The sequence below is a fragment of the Thunnus thynnus genome, chromosome 3 (genome assembly GCF_963924715.1).
Source record: "Thunnus thynnus chromosome 3, fThuThy2.1, whole genome shotgun sequence".
NCBI lineage: Eukaryota > Metazoa > Chordata > Actinopteri > Scombriformes > Scombridae > Thunnus > Thunnus thynnus.
Genome location: NC_089519.1, coordinates 1,909,978 through 1,927,889, shown reverse-complemented (window position 1 = coordinate 1,927,889; position 17,912 = coordinate 1,909,978). Strand labels below are relative to the sequence as shown.

At 39.9% G+C, this 17,912-nt stretch overlaps 2 protein-coding genes across 4 annotated transcripts in view; both read right to left on the bottom strand.

Annotated features, from left to right (window-relative positions):
- Window positions 1-339: 339 nt before the first annotated feature.
- Window positions 340-12,449, bottom strand: rhot1b (ras homolog family member T1). 2 transcript variants are annotated; one of them, XM_067579965.1, is made up of 20 exons: window positions 12,052-12,449; window positions 11,060-11,118; window positions 10,810-10,891; window positions 10,560-10,603; window positions 10,391-10,444; window positions 10,186-10,238; window positions 9,636-9,744; window positions 8,782-8,883; window positions 8,549-8,647; window positions 8,271-8,379; window positions 8,041-8,161; window positions 7,836-7,920; window positions 7,382-7,527; window positions 6,054-6,154; window positions 5,617-5,747; window positions 5,265-5,348; window positions 4,474-4,596; window positions 4,163-4,365; window positions 2,415-2,537; window positions 340-1,660 (listed from the first exon to the last, which is right to left on the bottom strand). In XM_067579965.1, the coding sequence occupies exons 1-20, from the start codon at window positions 12,086-12,088 to the stop codon at window positions 1,543-1,545; spliced, it is 1,983 nt and encodes a 660-aa protein (XP_067436066.1). In that variant the 5' UTR covers window positions 12,089-12,449; the 3' UTR covers window positions 340-1,542. The 2 variants fall into 2 exon arrangements, with proteins under 2 accessions (XP_067436066.1, XP_067436074.1); XM_067579973.1 differs by lacking the exon at window positions 2,415-2,537 and having other exon boundaries at window positions 12,052-12,447.
- Window positions 12,450-13,512: 1,063 nt separating this feature from the next.
- Window positions 13,513-17,912, bottom strand: part of LOC137174563 (arf-GAP with dual PH domain-containing protein 2-like) — a 6,515-nt gene continuing 2,115 nt past the window's right edge. The window contains exons 2-11 of one of the 2 annotated variants that reach the window (XM_067579957.1): window positions 17,579-17,709; window positions 16,946-17,037; window positions 16,635-16,723; window positions 16,423-16,535; window positions 16,157-16,303; window positions 15,878-15,961; window positions 15,718-15,780; window positions 14,553-14,630; window positions 14,091-14,319; window positions 13,513-13,973 (exon numbers count right to left, since the gene is read on the bottom strand). In XM_067579957.1, coding sequence (XP_067436058.1) covers window positions 13,948-13,973; window positions 14,091-14,319; window positions 14,553-14,630; window positions 15,718-15,780; window positions 15,878-15,961; window positions 16,157-16,303; window positions 16,423-16,535; window positions 16,635-16,723; window positions 16,946-17,037; window positions 17,579-17,709 — 1,052 coding nt within the window. In that variant the 3' untranslated portion in view covers window positions 13,513-13,947. Of the gene's footprint in view, window positions 13,977-14,090; window positions 14,320-14,552; window positions 14,631-15,717; window positions 15,781-15,877; window positions 15,962-16,156; window positions 16,304-16,422; window positions 16,536-16,634; window positions 16,724-16,945; window positions 17,038-17,578; window positions 17,710-17,912 lie in introns of both variants that reach the window. The other variant, XM_067579950.1, reaches the window with a different exon arrangement.

Genomic DNA, 17,912 nt, shown 5'->3' with positions numbered 1-17,912 from the left:
TGAAAGATCAGCCTTATTTAAAAAATACGGATCACGGGCAATTCAGAAATACACAAAAGAATAAAAACATTTCAATAACACTTTATAATTCAGCTTGTAATTTATGGTGCAGTTACAGTATTAATTACATACTAATAAAATACTTAGTGCAGTGGAAGAAAACAAGACTATATGGATTCAAGGGAGTAATAATTAGTTTCATTACCTGATTAATACCTGATTCATACAACAAAGTTACATCATAAATTGGGGGCTGTATTAAAAATGTTTCACTGGAAAGCAAGCAAGACAATTAGATTTTTGGTAAACTGAAAAGAATCAATTCCATCACACCAAATGTAACAGACGTATTTATTTATTGTAAACTTCTGGAAAGGCAGGGATGAGTGAATACATCAAACTGAACTTCATGGCAGACAGTTGCAATTGCATGAAAATTAATAATGGGCTGACATTATTGCATCTTCTGCAACCAGGAGAGCTAACCGGGGATCACCAAGAGGGTCAAAGTATCATCTAAGAGACTTTTCTGCATCCATGGGTCTCTGACAGCTTGCAAGCAATGAGGAGAAATTGGCATGGTCTTTTTTTTTTTTTTACAGTAATTCTTAACACACTGGAATGTGGTCAGAAATTCTGAAGCATGCAAACATACAGTATAGATTTTCAATATGTTAGAACACAAACACGCACGCACACACACACACATAGGAAATGGGAAGACATGAGACAGAGAGCAGCTTCGTTCCACACATTCACATCCGTTAATCAAACACTGACCTGCTCAGATGTACAACCGTTAAAAGAAAAAGTGTACATCCAAGCGTTCGGCCATGACAGGCAAACCAGAAATCTGTCAGTGCTGACAATCGATGCTAATGTTTGTGAGACTTTAAGTGTCATTTATGACCTGTTTGTTGAACTGATATCTTTGCATTTAGTGTCTGAATGTGAATCAAACATTGACCTTTTGGACTAATGACAAACAAATGTACATCTACTATGTTATATACAGTATTTACATATTGTTCACTCTAATAAAATCATAAATTCTATTGCATACCTCACACATCACAATCCCTATTACAAGTGACACGAGTTGTTCGTTATTTCAATCAGCGAGCAACCGAAAAAATATCTATTTAGCAACTCTCAGATGCAGCTCACTACGGCTCATCAGCAGCTTATCCTTCTCTTTAATATAAATATAAATATATTATCTTTACTTTGCAAATACTTGCAGACAAACAGATTATGCAAATTAGCAATTTTGGTACAAAATTAAATATTTTTTTCTCTTTTTTTTCCCCAAGAAGAGAAATGTAAAGTGGAATGAAAATGCAAAAAAAAAAAGAAAAGAAAAGTTAAGGTAAGCTTGCACACATTTTGTTTTCAGTCTATTGGGACCTTTTCAACCATAAACCTATGACAGATTTTTTCATAAATTTGCTGAATACAAGTGGGGAAGTCTAGTGTTGCGACTGGTCAAAATAGTTCTATATGTACCCAGTGTAAGGGGGGGTGGACCCAGGTGCCTGACGATCACCGTGGTTTGAGCAGTACTCTGTACATAGCGAAGCCCAGCACTACAAACACTGTGGCCCCGACGCTCGCTTTCAGCCAGAAGGTTGAGCTCTTCAGGTCTGCTTGACTCACGTGTCTGTGAAACAGAGCAGCAGAACAAAAAGTAATATAAGAATGAAATCTGGACACAGAGACAAAGGGGGAGGACAGCAAAGAGTTAACACAGTTCACAGAAGTTTGTACAGAATATTATTTCTCTTCAACTGATATCTCTCAACAAATATGAATAAAGATAGTCTCAATCGTAAACATATTGCAAAGAGGGATGATGTCGACAGGAAGAAGAGACATGCAGAAAAATATGGATGATATTGATGACAGAGCGGGGACGAAGCCTTCAGATATGGAGATTCTCAGGCAGATGAGAGGCAGGCGGGGTTTTAGTTATGACATGAGACAGCAGGACCTGACATGAGTTGTGACATCTCTGTTAGATGAGACAGCTGAGGAACGCAGCACAAGCAATAAAAACCAACATCAACTGAATGACAACGGGACTGGAATCAAAACGGAAGTGCTTTCGATACTAATAAAGGAAGCTTGGGAGGAATATCAAAGAAAGCTGAAAGGAAATGAAGATGTCAGAATGGTTTCTGAGAGGAAAAGAATGAACTGAAAGGACTCTGACGACATGAAATAAAGGGAAAGTGGCGGGAAAACGAAAGGGACTTGGAAGTAAGTCAAGGTTTTGCTGATGAATGTCACTTTTAATCTAATTTCTGAGAAACTGATGCCACAAGATTAAGTAACTTTACAAAAAAACATGGCGGGATGAAAGGAAGACAAATGAACGGGAAGAAGAAGAGAAGAATGTAAGAGGTAAAGAGGACCTTCTGAGTACCACAGTGTAGAGTTTGGCCCTGACCGTCTGCAGCAGCTCAGAGTTGAGGAAGTTCTGACACAAGCAGAAGGTGCACCGGTTACAAGTGCACATGCAGCGCAGCCGGGCATGGCTGAGGAGAGATACGGGGAGGACAAACACCAACACACACGTTCATATATATATGAACGCATATAGAACCAAATACAACACACACAAAACACAGGAGGGGAAGAAAAGACGGTTCAAGTTAAAACATGCCACCACCATCATAAGAGTCATCTGTAGATCCATGAAAGATGAGGAAAATACGCTTCGACACCAATTAAATCACTACACAAACTAATCTCTAAACTAACTATATTATTCTCAAGAAAGTATTCAAAAAACTGCTTGTGCTTGAATTCACTGTTATTGTTGTGATCTTTTCTGACTCTAGTGCATCAGAAAGTCACAGATATTAGCCTGTTAAAACAATAAATCCTATGGTGAATGAAAAATTCTTACAAAAAACTATGACGGAACAAAAAAAAAAGTCTATGTAGTTGACTTGGCTGTGGGTTAAAATCTACTGTCATGTAATTATGTGAGTGACGTGCAGAGCGGTGCTGTGTGTTGACAGTGAACTGCAGTATGATTGCAGGACTGTGACCCTCTGGGAGAGATCAGTATCCCTGCTCAGCAGGGAAACCCTCTGTGGCTTCAGACTGAAGGCAACATGTCCAGAGGGCAGTGAAGTGTGTTAATGCGTGTAGACGCAGTACATGATGTCAGATACTGACACTTGCAAAGAGAAGAAACATCCCGACGGGAAGTGAGTTTATCTGAGGTAGGGAGTGATGTCACAGAAAGATTCTACAGAACCCCGGAGTGGTCACAGAGAGAAAGAGATGTATATGTGCTTTGTGTGAACAAACAGATAAGAAATAAATATAAATAAAAAACTGCACTAATTGTACACTGACAATTAAGTATTAAACTATAAAATCAACCTTAACTTGGCAACAATTTATTCACCATAAAGCCCATGTTTTTTCTCTACAACCACTCCGGGGCTCCGGACAATTCTGATCACAGTTTGTGTTTTTAACTTTAGGTGAATCTTAACCATCAAAGCACCAAAGAACCATGAAAACAGTGCGATGCTTTCAGCCTAAATAGTGAAACAGGGCTAAAACAGAGCAAAATCTAATCCAACCAAAAAATACAAAACTCTCTATTAATAATTAATCAGCAGCTGCACACTTCTGTCCCAGACAGCGACTGAGAAGAAGGCATTAAGCCAACAAAAACAAAAAGCTGTCTAGTGACATTTGGCACAAATACACAGAGGATTGCACACATGTTGCAAACTAGACATTGTTTAGTCTTTTGAAAGAAGGTCGAAGTTTGCATAAATAAAATTACAGTTACCAAACTGACACTGGGAGCAAAAATAAAAACTGGTTCTGGTGGGTGATAGTGTGTACTAACCATCATAGCCTACCATGCTAGCTATCCGTTAGCTGGTAGATTTATGAACAAGCAAAGTGATAATAAAAGTTTTGAATATCCTGGTATGATTTTAGTGTAATATGGTGAACATACATATATTTTCCACGCGTTCTATCAGATGGATGCTGCTGTAATCAGGTCAAGTAATATATGAGACTTCAGTCTGTAAAATTACAGTTATATCTGCTACCCTCTGGGGAACCTAATGTGTAAACATGCTTAGGTAAAGTTGAACGAGTGCAGATGATGTGTCTGTATACGTACGGGTACATGGCCATAGTGGTAAGTTTAGTGTAGATGTCTCTGCTGGGTGCGTCTGCAGTGTTACAGGTGAAGGACTGGGGAGGTGGCATCTTGTGCCTCCTACAAAACTCCAGAGGACTGCAGCCATACAGCTGTTTGATCTCTGGCAGGTCCGACTTGGTTGCTATCATCATACACGGGATCTTGCTGTCCATGAAGTATTGCTGAGGAGGGAAAAGTGCGGGTGATGAATGATCATTATCAAGTAGATGTCAAGATGAAGTCACAACAGGGTTGAACATATTTCTTTCGATCCGGTTACACAGTTTTACCTTGAAGACTTTGGCGCAGTACTCAAAGGAGTAAGGGTTGCTGACGTCATAGACCAGGCAGACGATGTCACAGGCCAGATCAGCGTCAGACAGGTAGTCAAAGTCAGGGAACACTTCATGAAGCTGAGGAGAGGAGAGCAGAAAGAACACTGTTGAGTTTCAACTTTAGTCTCTGCTGATGTTCTCTGTATCGCTGCGGCTGGCTGTAGAGGCACAGTTTACTAATGTCATCAGCTAATGTATAAGAAGATGGTCTGTCTGGCTCATTTCCCTCCACCTCTGAGGGCATCACTGTAACTCAGCCAGGTATGAGTCAAGGAGTGTACTATATTTAAATATAGCAAGTAATGCAATACTTTTTCATCTGTTGTGGTTTAATTGCTAATTAAATAGCGCTTTTTTGCCTGACCCCAAAACTAGCCATATTTCAATTGTTGTGTATTGTAACAGAGAATGCAAAGACTCCTGCACTTTTGCAAGTGAAGTGAAGCTATGCGATGCTAATACTTTTGTCATGCAAGCATAAATGCTTCCTTGACAAAAGCATTAGGTGGACATGATAAGAGGCTTATACAAACAGCCAGGTAAGCACCGCTATCCTCACAGCCTCGAAGGTTTGGAAGTGAGAATCTTAAACACAAAGCACTGTAGTACATATATACATATATAGTAATTATTGTTTTATACAAGCACTACAATAGTTCTATATATATATATATACACAAACAATACATTACATACAAAAAATGCTCATAAATTATGCAATATTAAAAGGTAACTGTGATACTCACAAGAAGGTATTTCTCTTGACCGTAAACATATGTGGTGCTGATGGCGTAGTAGGATCTGTGTTCCTCTCTGATCATATTTTGGCGCTGAGAAGAAAAAACAACATGCAGCGAGTGTCTTTTTGATGTTATAATGTATGTGATTGTGTGCCATGTAATATTTCAGTAGAATAGTTCTTATATACTGTATGTTTTACTCACTAACATACAGGTAATACATACATATACTTTTGTTTTTGTGGTGCCTGGGGGGTGGGGGTGGGGGGGTGGGTCTTATGAAAGAGTAAAACCACCTGGTGAAATATTCTGCAGTGGCAAAGCCTCCATTAAAATGCTGGTGTTTATCTCTGTTTACCATGAGGTTTGTACCCAGGAAGGCTTGGAGGAAGCCGCTCTTGCCGCTGCCAACATCTCCGAAGACATTACAGCGGAAGACGCTGCGCTGGGTCTGCTTCTTCTGCAAGTCAATCTTCTTATCTCTGGTCACTGCAGGGGCAAAACACACACGGGTATCAGAGGATTAGTTGAGACTGCTGCTGTACACAACACATGTCTGCAGTCAGACAGCAACAACATTCAGTTTGAACTGCTGCAGCAACAGCTGCTGTGATGTCAGAGGTGACTACTGATGTGGCAATAAAGCAGTTTACTCAACAGATAAATGAACTTATAATGCTGAATAATGCTAACAGGTCTGACATTAGAATGAATGATGGTGAGTAACTGAAATCAAAATGTCCTTGTTACAACCATGAATGTGATGTTATGATCAACTTTGATGTGAAGCTTCACCTGTAATTCCTGCTGCTTGGGACTCCTGCTCAGCGATTATTGAGTAACCAAGGTAACCCAGATACTCCAGGCATCGTTGGACATCCAGATATGTTGTTAACCTGGACAAAAAGTAACACAATCCAAAGTACTTTACACAAAACATAAAAGGAGTGTTTTATTTTGTCATGCATGTACATTTCCTATATCAAATACATTCTTACATTCTGATTTTATTCTTCAAACGTCTAATCAAAGAATAAGACAGTCCATAGCCCACAAATATCTAAGAACAATAATCAGCCCTAGTGGTGGAATATACTTTTGTTTGGAGAAAAATGAAGACAATTGCTGCTGTCTATGTGTTACATTCAGCCCATTCAACCCAGCGTCCCCATGTCGGACATAGTGTCTTTTTTGATTTTATCACTGCAGGGAATAATGTCAAAGTCCACCTTTGAAATCAAATTGAATGCTTTTTATGACCTTGACAGAGAAAACTGAATACCCTCTCCACAGCAAAACAAATGCACATTAGTGCTGAGCTTCATGTTTGAAGGGACATTTTTCTGGGTAATTTTCTATCTCCATATAACAATCACATATAAAATCACAAAGTAATCAGATTAATGGAAAATGTGATGAACTGTGTCCCACTGTTACAATAGATAAAACTCTTTATGTTAGAAAAAGCATTTTAATTTAAAATTTTAATTACAATTTGCCTGGAATTGTTCATTTTGACGACACTGTTCTGGTCGTTCTTGCACCCGCAGGATCAGCTGTAGTTAATCCCCCCCCCCATTAAGACACATACATGTTACAGTATATCAACCTTTCATCCATTTTAACAGTCTATTACATCTGTAAACTCCAGCTGAGCAGTCACCACTCTTCTCCTTCATGACGCATGTTGGTCGTTGCGGCTTATTATCCAGATTCTGGCAACTATCAGAAATAACAGAAGGCTTTGTGTTTCCTCTGAACCCCCCCCTCGCCCCCCCCGGCCAACTGTCTTAAGCTGAGCATCATCTGTACTGTTTTGTGTGCTTCTTTAATCCTGTTACCTTTGTGAGAGCAGGTGGCCGCCTGCGGAGAACCGATCAAAACATCACCAGAAAAAGAAAAAAAAAAAAAGAGCTAGACTGCAGCGAGTCGCCGCCGAAGACAAAAATATTTAAATAAGTGAATCCTGTGGGGAGATATTTCTCAAGCAACGAGGCATCACCTAAAATTTAAGACCTACCATAATTAAAACTTTTTAAAGACATTTTATGACCTTAAATTCTGTGAAATCCTTTTTAAGGATCCTCACTTGGAGCCTTTAAATGAATTAAATGCCCACTTACGTCCACTGTGAGAGATACCCCTGGTAAGTGATCCAGCCCTGGTCATTAGTGCAAACTGTGTTATTGACATCTGGGCCCCAGGGCATGTAGGGAAAAACATCAAACAGGTCCTTCAGCTCCTCTGGTGACAAGGCACAGTCACGGTCCTGAGATAAACACAGGTTGGTTTAGCTGTACACAGGAAGACAATCAATGCGCCTGTCAATCCTCGAAAACAAACATGATGGACTGAAGCTGCCACTTTCTTTTTTTAACTCCTTGACTTTCATTCTAACCTCGCGGCTAATTCTCCTGCCAATCCCTCCTCGGTGGCAAGAAGTGAACTCCGCAGCAGGTGGTCAGCGTTGGCAGGAGGAGAGTATTTCGGTTTCATTCAGTGTTAGGTACTGAGCTGCTTCCTGTAAGTGTCGCTAAAGGGCAGAGGCTAAAAGTAAATAGGGAAGCAGGATTGTACCTTGTCATGTTTGTCAAAGACGCTCTGGAGGAAGAGGTAGGCATTGTGGTTGAGCTCTGTGGTGCAGTCTGGAGGAATTTTCAACCTGAACAGGGTGAAATACCACAAAATCTTACAGTCATATTTAAAACAGCAAAGATAAAAAAGGAGAAAAATATAAGAGTTCACCAGAAAAAGTGTCAGAAGGGGTTAATCAGAGACTTACGGAGGGAAGAGGTAGTCCTGATTTAGCTCTAGGTCATCATCATATCCGAACCTCCTCAGCACTGTCCACGTTGTTTCATGGCGGCCTCGTTGGATGAACAACGTGTGAAGGAACAGGAAACCTAAAGAGAAGAAAGTCACAGAAATAATCAAACAACACAGTCAGGAATACTGTGACGGAGGTTCATGTGCTAGAAAACACAGAAAGGAGGTCAGCAGTTCTATTCCTACCCTTCAGAGTGAGTCCGTTGTCGCTTACACCGTCACTCAAATTCCTCCTCACCACATTTTTTACATCCTCCAACGCCTGAGACTCCAGTGGGGTGTTGAAGCACGTCCGCTGTGGGAAGTCAGACAAAAACATGCTTGTATAACGAGCAAAAAGGGCTCTGAGAACAAGAGAGGGACTGGATTCCCCTCCTCTAAATTAAGAAAAAGAAGAACAAATTCTACTCATTGTTATAATATATATATATATATTATCTATTGAAAAACAAAAGTTGATTTACCTGGAAGAAGTTGAGCTCATTATCATTGAGAATACCATCGTTGTCCAGGTCAGACACTTTGAAGATTCGAGTCAGTGCTTTTACACAAAGTGGCTTCATCTGGGAAAAAAAAGCAGCAGAGCAAAAGTCTCTCAAAATGATTGATTTTTATAACTGAATGTCACAAACTGGAAAAGTCTCTGCACGCCTGGATATGTGACAGAAGCCTCACAACAAACACGTTTATCTCTTACATCTTTTTTCTCCGGACAGTAGAGGGGACCTGTCGGGTGAAGAACGGCCTTTTGAGCGTAGTAGAACAGCTCTGAGATGTTCTTCAGGTTCTTCGCTGAACACTATGAACAGCAGGAAAAAGGGGGTTTGATTATACACATGTACAGCGGTTTTCAATTATATAGCATACTGTGCAGCACATAGCCTTGTAGCAAATTAGCCTTAAAACCTTTGCAACCCTATAAACAAAACGGTCTGACATGTACAGATAAGCTAGTGGTAAGTATAGCCAGCCCTGTTTACCTACTGTGTGTGTGTGTGTGTGTGTGTGTGTGTTTGTGTTTGTGTGTCTGTCTGTATGCCTGTATGTACTCTATGTGTGTGTGTGTGTGTGTGTGTAGGTGTGAGCCAAGTAAAAGCCAGACAGGGTATTAACACACAAGATCCGTCTGAGCGACACACCTGGTCTAATTAACCTGTCTGAATACCTACAAGTGATGCCCTGTTAGCAGAATGACTGTGGGGCTTCCACACTGTGTAGTAAACATGCAAAAAATAGCATTTATTGAGATTTTCATGTTTTTACTTCAACTAAAGTACATTCAATGAACTGATAAAACCCCCTAACAGCACTACAGATAAAAAACAAGGTTGTTTCTCTTGGTTCCTAAAAAGTTTCTACCCGGTATTACTGTTTCTTCCCCTCTTTAGATCCTGTTTAATGACAACGTCAGAAGATACTGATTTCCATTTGTGTTTCCCGGAGTAACACATCTGTATCTGTCTGTTGTCTGAATAAATAGCATTACTACAGCATTAAAGTATTTATAAGGCCAATCAACCCTCATTTAATGGTAAGGTTTTGCTTTCTCACCTCAACACAAGTTTCTATCTCACTGTACTGGTTCATAATGGGCAGTATGGTCTCCATGCTGCTGTGCTCCACCAGGTCTGATTTATTCCCCACCAGGATCAGAGGAACCCTGGACACATCAACACAAACAGAGATTACATCAAACCCCTTGTTATGTGAGAAATTACTGATAGCTCCGAGACAGTAAAGATGTTTTACTAAAGCTACTGAAAATAAAGGATGGAAATTTCTCTCCCAGAAAAAAGCTATGACTCATTTTAGAGTGACAATCTCACAACACAGAGGGCTGAATCTGCTCATGTGAAGTGCTGCACGTCCGCTGCTGCTCCCGCCTTACAGAGAAGTGATTGTGAAAAATTTCCACCCTGTGAATATAGGTCAGCACTTCAAACTCTAGCAGAACAGAGACCAGCCTTTTGCAGACTTTCTCCTGAAGTTGGTCCTGCTGTGAAACGTACGTACCTTCTGCCTCCCCATATTTCATCAGCCTAAAGCTGAAGTGACAAGAGCAGGAAAACACAGGACTATTTATATACAAGTTCATACATACCTGCTGTCCTTGTCTGTGTTCTCAGTGATGAGGGGGATCCAGTGGCTGGTCACCTACAACGATGGACACAAAAGTAGAAGACAAACGCTACTTTGAGATAAAACTCCTAATTTGAGTGTCATGCAGTCACACAAACAGTCTCTAATGTTGAGTTGTGCTACTGTACAAACAAATTATGGAAATGCTAACAGCAGAGGTAACTCACCTTCTCTATGGACTTCTTGTTGTTGACAGAGTACACAATGCAAATCACGTTTGCCTATAAGAGACAGACACAGATGCTCATTAGGCTTTTACTGACTCAGCACTTCTCTCTCCCGAGTATAACAGAGATGCTTAATGCACTAACAGAGATGCTTAATGTGCTAACTGACCTTGGCGATCTCCTGGAACAGCTGCTCGTCTGTCTGCTCTGCCTCTGTGAACGCCAAGACAAACGTACTTCAATAAAAACAAGGAAAGTGCTCTTCTGTCTCAACTTACCAGGTAATAAAAGGTATCTAAAGAAGAGTTTTCCCGACACAATCTTAACCACAAATATATGTAGTTAAATTGAAATGGCATGAAAAGATTTGTCAGTCACCTACACAGTCAAACAAAGAAACAGTCTTGGTCTTGAACTACCTGAATAGTCCACAATGTGTGTGGGAACTCTCTCTGGTGTGACGTCTGCAGGTATGGTGATCTCCTCAGCTCGGTAGGGAACCTGGGATGGAAACAACTTGGCTGTCACTCTTATACAGACAGGTTTACTTCAATAATACAATCAGATCAGTCAAGGGCAGATACTGACAAAGTTTAAGTTGGAGAGACATCAATAAGGTTTCCAACATCCTTGTAATGTATGACTAATATAAGAAGAATTCATCCGTACCACTTGTGGGAACTCCTCGCTGACCAGGGACATGATGAGAGAGGTCTTTCCCACCTTGGCTGTGGGGGGAGGGGGGGGGGGGACAGAGACAAGAAGGATGAGTGAGTTTTTTTTTGGTCTTAGCATACACTGAAGCTTGTTTGCCAACTGGCTGGGACATCATCTTGGGACATCATTTATTAAATGAACACTAAAACAATTACTGTATTCAGGCCACGTGGTCGGGACACAGATCTCACATTATGATCATTATACATTATTAAAGCACCACCATATTTTTAATGTGTGTGACTATGAATTAGCAGCTTTCATCCTGGCAGATGACAGAAAGCTTCCATGACCTAAAAACTCTCTGTAACAGCTGAAGTTCCAGTAGAGGAATGTACAACATATATATCATGCGTAGCAAAGATTCTGGAAGATAAAATACTTTGATTTAGCCTGTCAGGAGTTCACTTCCCTGTATCCCATGATATTCCCAGAGTTCAGTGACCACAGGAACCCCCCGACAGGCAGATGTCACCTGACAGAGCTAGAGTTGTGCAGAGGTTTGTGCACAGATGTGAAACAGTATTCACTTCTTTGGCACTGTTGTAAAACTGACGCATTTCTGCAGTGATTTCAATGTGCTGTTCAAGAAAATCGGACATTTCGCATTCAGTAGCTTAACTGTCTGTCTAGAGGTTGACATAAGTCCTAAATGACATCCATTCAAAGTGACAACAGCCTTTTTTTCCTACAGTCTACATACAATGATATTTCTGAGGAGCCTTGTTGAGATTAGGAGCAATAGAGATGTGTTACAGACAAACAACACGCTGCAAATTAACACCATATGTAACAAAACGAAGGTAAAAAAGGGGGCGAATGAACTGAAATCATCATGATATACTAGTCTCGTTGTCAGCATCACATGCCCGTCTGGTAGCATCACTGTGAAGTGAAGAGACTCTGCAGACAACACAATGTAAATTAATGATAGCTTCACTTACGCTCCCCTACTAATAATATCCTCACGTCCTTGCGCATCTTCTCCAGCGTCGAGATCCAACTCGGTAAATTGGTTTGTGTGACACATTTAGGCTCCTGTCTAGATGAAGGATACAGCCGGCCAGCTCTCCGCGGCCTGGCTCGCTTGCTAACGGCTACGTTCGCATTTCAGCTCCGGTTTACGCTGGTTCACAACAGACAGCAGGGATCTGTAAATACAACCCGACGGATATCCAAGCAACCAGCGGTGTTGTTTTATTATATCCCACCTGCCATGAACAGTCAGTCAAACCGTGCTGTTGTTGCTGTTGTGTTCACCTAGCTAACCTACTCATATGCACTTGAATTAGTGAGCGCTAGCAAGCGTGCTTTGCACCACGCCCCTCCGCTTCAGCTGACCGAGAGGGCGAGCAAAGATCGTATATTAATAAAAGAGTCGCGTAAAAGCTTAAAAAGTCGCCTGTTTACTCGTCCCGAAAGGGTCAACATTAGTAGTCTGTTACGGTTAGTATGATAACAACCTGCGACTTAAAATATAAAGAGCAATCCTATTATTTTTCAGACTCGGCTCTGCTCAAAGTCTCAATGACATTTCCGGTACCAAGAGAAAGGTGTAGAGTGAGATGTCTTCTGTTTTCTCCCAGCTCGGGAGCCGCTGTCCTGTCAACATGCGCCGCCTACAGGCAAGAAAACTAAACAGCAGCAATAGAGATGCAGTTACACACAGTACATACAGCTGCTCTAGTTTTTTTATAATTGTAGTATACTATAAAATAATGAAAACTTAGATATAATACTCTCAGTGAGCTTTTAGCACATTTTCAGTTCAGATACAAAACGTTAGTAAAACTAAAGAACTGATAGTGAACTTTGACAGGAAGCAGCAGAGGAACTACCACCCACGTAGGATCAATGGAGCCCAGGTAGAGAGGGTGTTCAGTTTCAAATATAACACCGGACCTGTTATGATCCTGCAACATCACCACCCTAGTGAAGAAAGCCCGTCTGCATCTCTACCACCTCAGACATCTAAGACACTTTAAGCTCCCCCACAGGTGCACAGGAACCTTTACACCCACAGAGAGCATCCTGTCTGGGAGAATCACCACCTGGATGGGGAGCAGCACCAAACAGGACTACTTGGCTCTTAGGAAGGACCAACCTCCCTAAACTGCAGGAAATTTACAGCAGGTGATGCAGATGAAAGGCCAAAAAGATTGTTAGGGAATGTTTGTGCCTCCTGTGGATCTAGAGCCGCAGTTTCCTGCTTTGCCTGGATGGTAATCCAACCTTAATCTGCCCAGTGCACATGATAATAAAGGCATTGGAATAGAGGCCACTCTGCAATTCATAATATATTCCACTTTGGTCATCTGTGATACATCGCTACAGTATACTGTATCTGTGTTACTGAAGAGGAATATACATTTAATCATAAAATGGTAAAATATTGAAAGCACAAATCAACTGTGAAACTGTGTAAATTTATTTAAAATAAAGTTCTTTCAGTTCACCAGAACTATACAGACAGCTAAAATGCAGGTGTGTGAATATAAAGACAAACTTAATATTTTCAATATGTGCAAAATGACTTAAACAGAAAAAAAAAATACTAAATCACTACAAAACTTGAAAATGATTTGCAAAATCTACAGTCATCTTATAAATAAATACAATGTGTGAATTCATACAGTTAGTATAGCCTCTGCAAAGTGTTAGATTTGATTATTTGTCAGTGATGTCAAGCAGTCAAGCCAGTAAAAGAGAGTTTGTCTCCAGTTTTTTCACTGACAGGTTTTCAGGAGCATCTTTTGGAAGTAAAGATTTCAGTCTGTTAATGTCCCAAAAGAATACTTTCTCTTTTAATGCATCCTGGACTTTTGCAAACCAGGTTCCACTCATTTCCCCCTTCTGAAGTCGGCTTCTCCTGACAAAGAAAAAGACACAGACTAAGACCGAGTACAGAGCCGTAACGTAGTTAACCATTATTTAATACATTGCATGTGATGATCAGTTGGCCTGCGTGAGGTCAGTATCTTACTAGCGTAGTCCTCTGGGGTCATGGGTTGAGAGATGACCTTTCTGAAGGCCTCCAGCCACTCCGTCTGCTCCTGTTCCTGCTCACACATGAACACAAACTGCCTCCCTGGAGTCTGCAGCGTGATGCCCCAGTGCCACCGGCCTCCTCTTGTGCTCCGGCCGCTGTTCCCTGAAACAGAGTAGCTGTGGCTCTCTGTGCCGATGAAGACGGCTCCCAACTCTGTAGCATCCTGACAATGAAGACAAACAACTCACTATAATTAAATGCAAACACCATGTTTTGTTTCATATTAGGCTAATATCTGCATTTGATTACAACTATAATACTTTAATGGAAATGTTGTTGTAAAGTTATTGCTTAATATTTGACTACCATTTTATTTATTATTTATTTATTTATAATGATTTTTTTTATTTAGAGTTTTCACACACTGTAGAAACTGTGTAATTCTCTGTTCATTACCAATGGGGACTTAAAGTATAGAAGCGTTCTGTTCATTAAGCACAATGTGAACCACCTCTTCTTGAATGGCTCCCGTTGCTGAAAACACACACACAACCCAAAACACACACACACACACACACACACATAGAAAAAGGGACAGAGAGAGAGAGAGAGAGAGAGAGAGAGAGAGAGAGACGAATGAGAGTTAGTTTGGCAGATATCACAAATCTAAAGAAATCCAATTAACGTTTGGGTACCACTTTCTGATTAGACTGATAAGGGTTTATAACCATTAAATTATGGCTTAATAAATGGTTAATAAATCATTTACTAATGCTTTATAGATCATTCATAAGCCATGAGTTAGCAGAAGTTTTGGGTTGCCAGGTTAGAGTTAGAAAGGGCTGCAGGACGTCCAGATGAAGATCCATTCAACAATTTATTAACATTTACAACTGAAGACTTGAATTATTTTCATTAATGATTTATTAAATATAACTGCAGACCTGATGACTTAGAAATTATGCAATATTGACCCTTTATTAACACCCAGGAACTTATTATTAAATATTTTGGGTGAAGCTTGAGGACAAAAAGGAAAAATAGCACATTGAATGTTCACAGTAGGATAAAGTAAAACATCAGTACCAGTCTAGTATTACCACATCTATACACATGCTGAGACTGCCGTCACACTGGACAGGCTTTGTGTGTGTCTCTCAACAAACAGCAGACTATCATAAATGATTATGAATCATTAATAAAAGGTTAAATATCTCACACATTCTGATAAATCATCAGGTCTGCAGTTATATTTAATAAGTCATTAATGAAAATAAAGTCTGCAGTTATAAATGGTAATAAATTGTTCATCAATGGATTTTCATCTGGATGCCCTGCAGCCCTCCCCAGAAGGTAAGTGGTATATCAGAGATGATTTCCTCAAGAATGACATAAAACTAATTATATGATATATATATATATATATAAAAGAGGGATTCTTCACAACCTGGCAACCTAAAAATCATGTCTATTAATGGCTCATAAATGGTCTATAAAGCATTAGTAAATCATGTATTAACCATTAATTAAGCCATTAATGAATGCTTATAAACCCTTTATAAAGGCTGCCTTATCAGGAAGTTCTACCAACTTCGGCCATAAATTCAGATAGTTGACGGACCGTTGGGCCGGTCTTCTCCATGTACCCCTCCCTCAGGCAGTTTCTTGTTATATGAGGTATTAACTGTGTAAAGACACATGGATAACACCGTTAGCTGAACAAAAGTTGCAGTTTAACACTTTAATTAGCTATTATAGCTAAATCTGAAAATTTGTCTCACATCATTTTCTTGACGAGTGGGGTTTGTCCTCTGGAGGTACGCCAAGCGGATTGCCCGAATAGCGTTGAACCAGGATACAATTTCCTGTAAGGGGTCAGATATAGGACATTATATCAGGAAGACTAACACATAAATCAGTGTATATTGTCTAAAAAGTTTAATAAATTTTAGGTAAACAAGTGAATCCTGGGCAGGGATCTACAGGGTGAACTTCAATAGGTCTAATAAACTCGGATCAGATTAAGTCTCGATATAAAAGAAATGAATAGATGCGTTCACCTGTCCGTTCTCATGGTAAACAAACAGATTCCTGGTACGTTCGTCCTGCACATAGGAGATCTGCAGACCGTGAGCGTTACCAATTATCTCTGGCTGGAAAACTGCATTCAGGTCCTTCATGCTGATGACATCTTTGGCAACCTTAGACTTTGTTTTCAAGGGATGATTTTAAAAGATTGAAAACAAAAAGGTAATTGACTGTAACCCAAGTATGCTCATAAAACATTGTGTATTAAAAATGATGATAAGCCAAAGAAACTACCCACATCCTCTTTCATGAAGTATTTGAGGGTAAAGTCTTTCCGGGACAGCAGGAAGATCCTCTTAAGAAACTGCTTATTGTCTTTTCCTTTCTTCCATAGTGTTGACTCAAACACGTCTGGGTTACAAATACATCAGATAAATAAAATGACTGAATTCTGAGTATTTTACTGTTGGGAAGAATATTTTGGTGTGGGAATACTTCTAGGAAATATACCTGAGCTATAAGTTTGCTGGATGTCGTTGTTTTCTCCTGTGAATTCTCTTCTCTCATACTTTGCACGTATCCATTGATCCTTAAGAACCCTACAAGTAAAGCAAAATACTGATTAGAATGAATGAGTCTAATTCATGCTGTCTGTATTAGTGGCTCCACCTCTGTACCCAACCCCGACTGTTAGTTCCTCTTTCTGTATGTGCAACATTCCCATTCACTAAAAATAAATAGACCATCTGTCGAGTCTTCACTTTTCACTTCCACAGAATTAACGGGGTCAATGGATTGTGGTTGCGGTGAAATTCACTTACACACAGTCTTTTTGTTGCGGTCTGTAGAAGAAGGCAGGGACACACCTTTCGTAAAGAGCTTTGGCTGCAGAATTTCCCTTCTCTCGCATGAACTGAAACCACAAGATGTGAGATTTAAAAGGTTATAACAAGACAACTAATATTCAGACCCCAGTTCAGTTACTATGCAAAGTCATCCAATGAATTTAGGCATCCTGCTTTGCAAGACAGACCTTATGAGATTGTAAACAATAAACGAAACCGGTATCCATAATGAGATACTCTTCAACGATGACCTATCTGAGCATTAAAACAGTGGACAGATTAGGTTCCAAGATTTATTTGTCACATGCTCATACATGTGCAGTGAAATGCAGGGTGACACACTCTTGAAGGACACACTTTCTCATTGAAGTGAATGGGGTCCAAAGTCAGAGACCACTTTCCCATTCGCTTGAATATATACATATATATTCAAAATAATAAATAAAAATTAAAATGTAACTAAATCTACATATATGCAATATACATATTAAAATGTTGAAGTATTGACTCTGCATTAAGTGGACCGTGGAATTACTCAGTATATAAAAATGTAAAAGAAATAGTACATGCATGTTATTAGTCACTCATATAAATACTACATATGGATACCTCTACTAGTGAATCTTCCCAGTGATCCAGACGTATGGATTTCACTCTGCTGACAGCGGGCAAATTACGATGCATCCCTGAGCAGTTCAGACACACAAAGATACCGAGAGTGTAGGAGGCCCAGTCAGGGTCTGCAAGCAAAGATTATGATCTTTATTTTGTCAGTAGGGAACTAAATACAGTAAAAAAAACTGTATTCATGTGAAGACACCACAGTATGATAAAACAAAATCACAAATAAATATCTCTTTTCTAGGCAAAAGTAGAATACAACAAAATAAATCAAAGTATATGATGTCTTGTTTGTGTTCAAATACACTGTCTCTCTCTTTTC

Coding starts and splice junctions, on each gene's coding strand:
- rhot1b (XM_067579965.1), bottom strand. CDS start 12,088: ATGCGCAAGGACGTGAGGATATTATTAGTAGGGGAGC. Junction 10,604..10,809: donor ACACATTGTGGACTATTCAG/GTAGTTCAAGAC, acceptor TGGCGTTCACAG/AGGCAGAGCAGACAGACGAG. Junction 4,597..5,264: donor GTCAAGAGAAATACCTTCTT/GTGAGTATCACA, acceptor TCCTCTCCTCAG/CTTCATGAAGTGTTCCCTGA.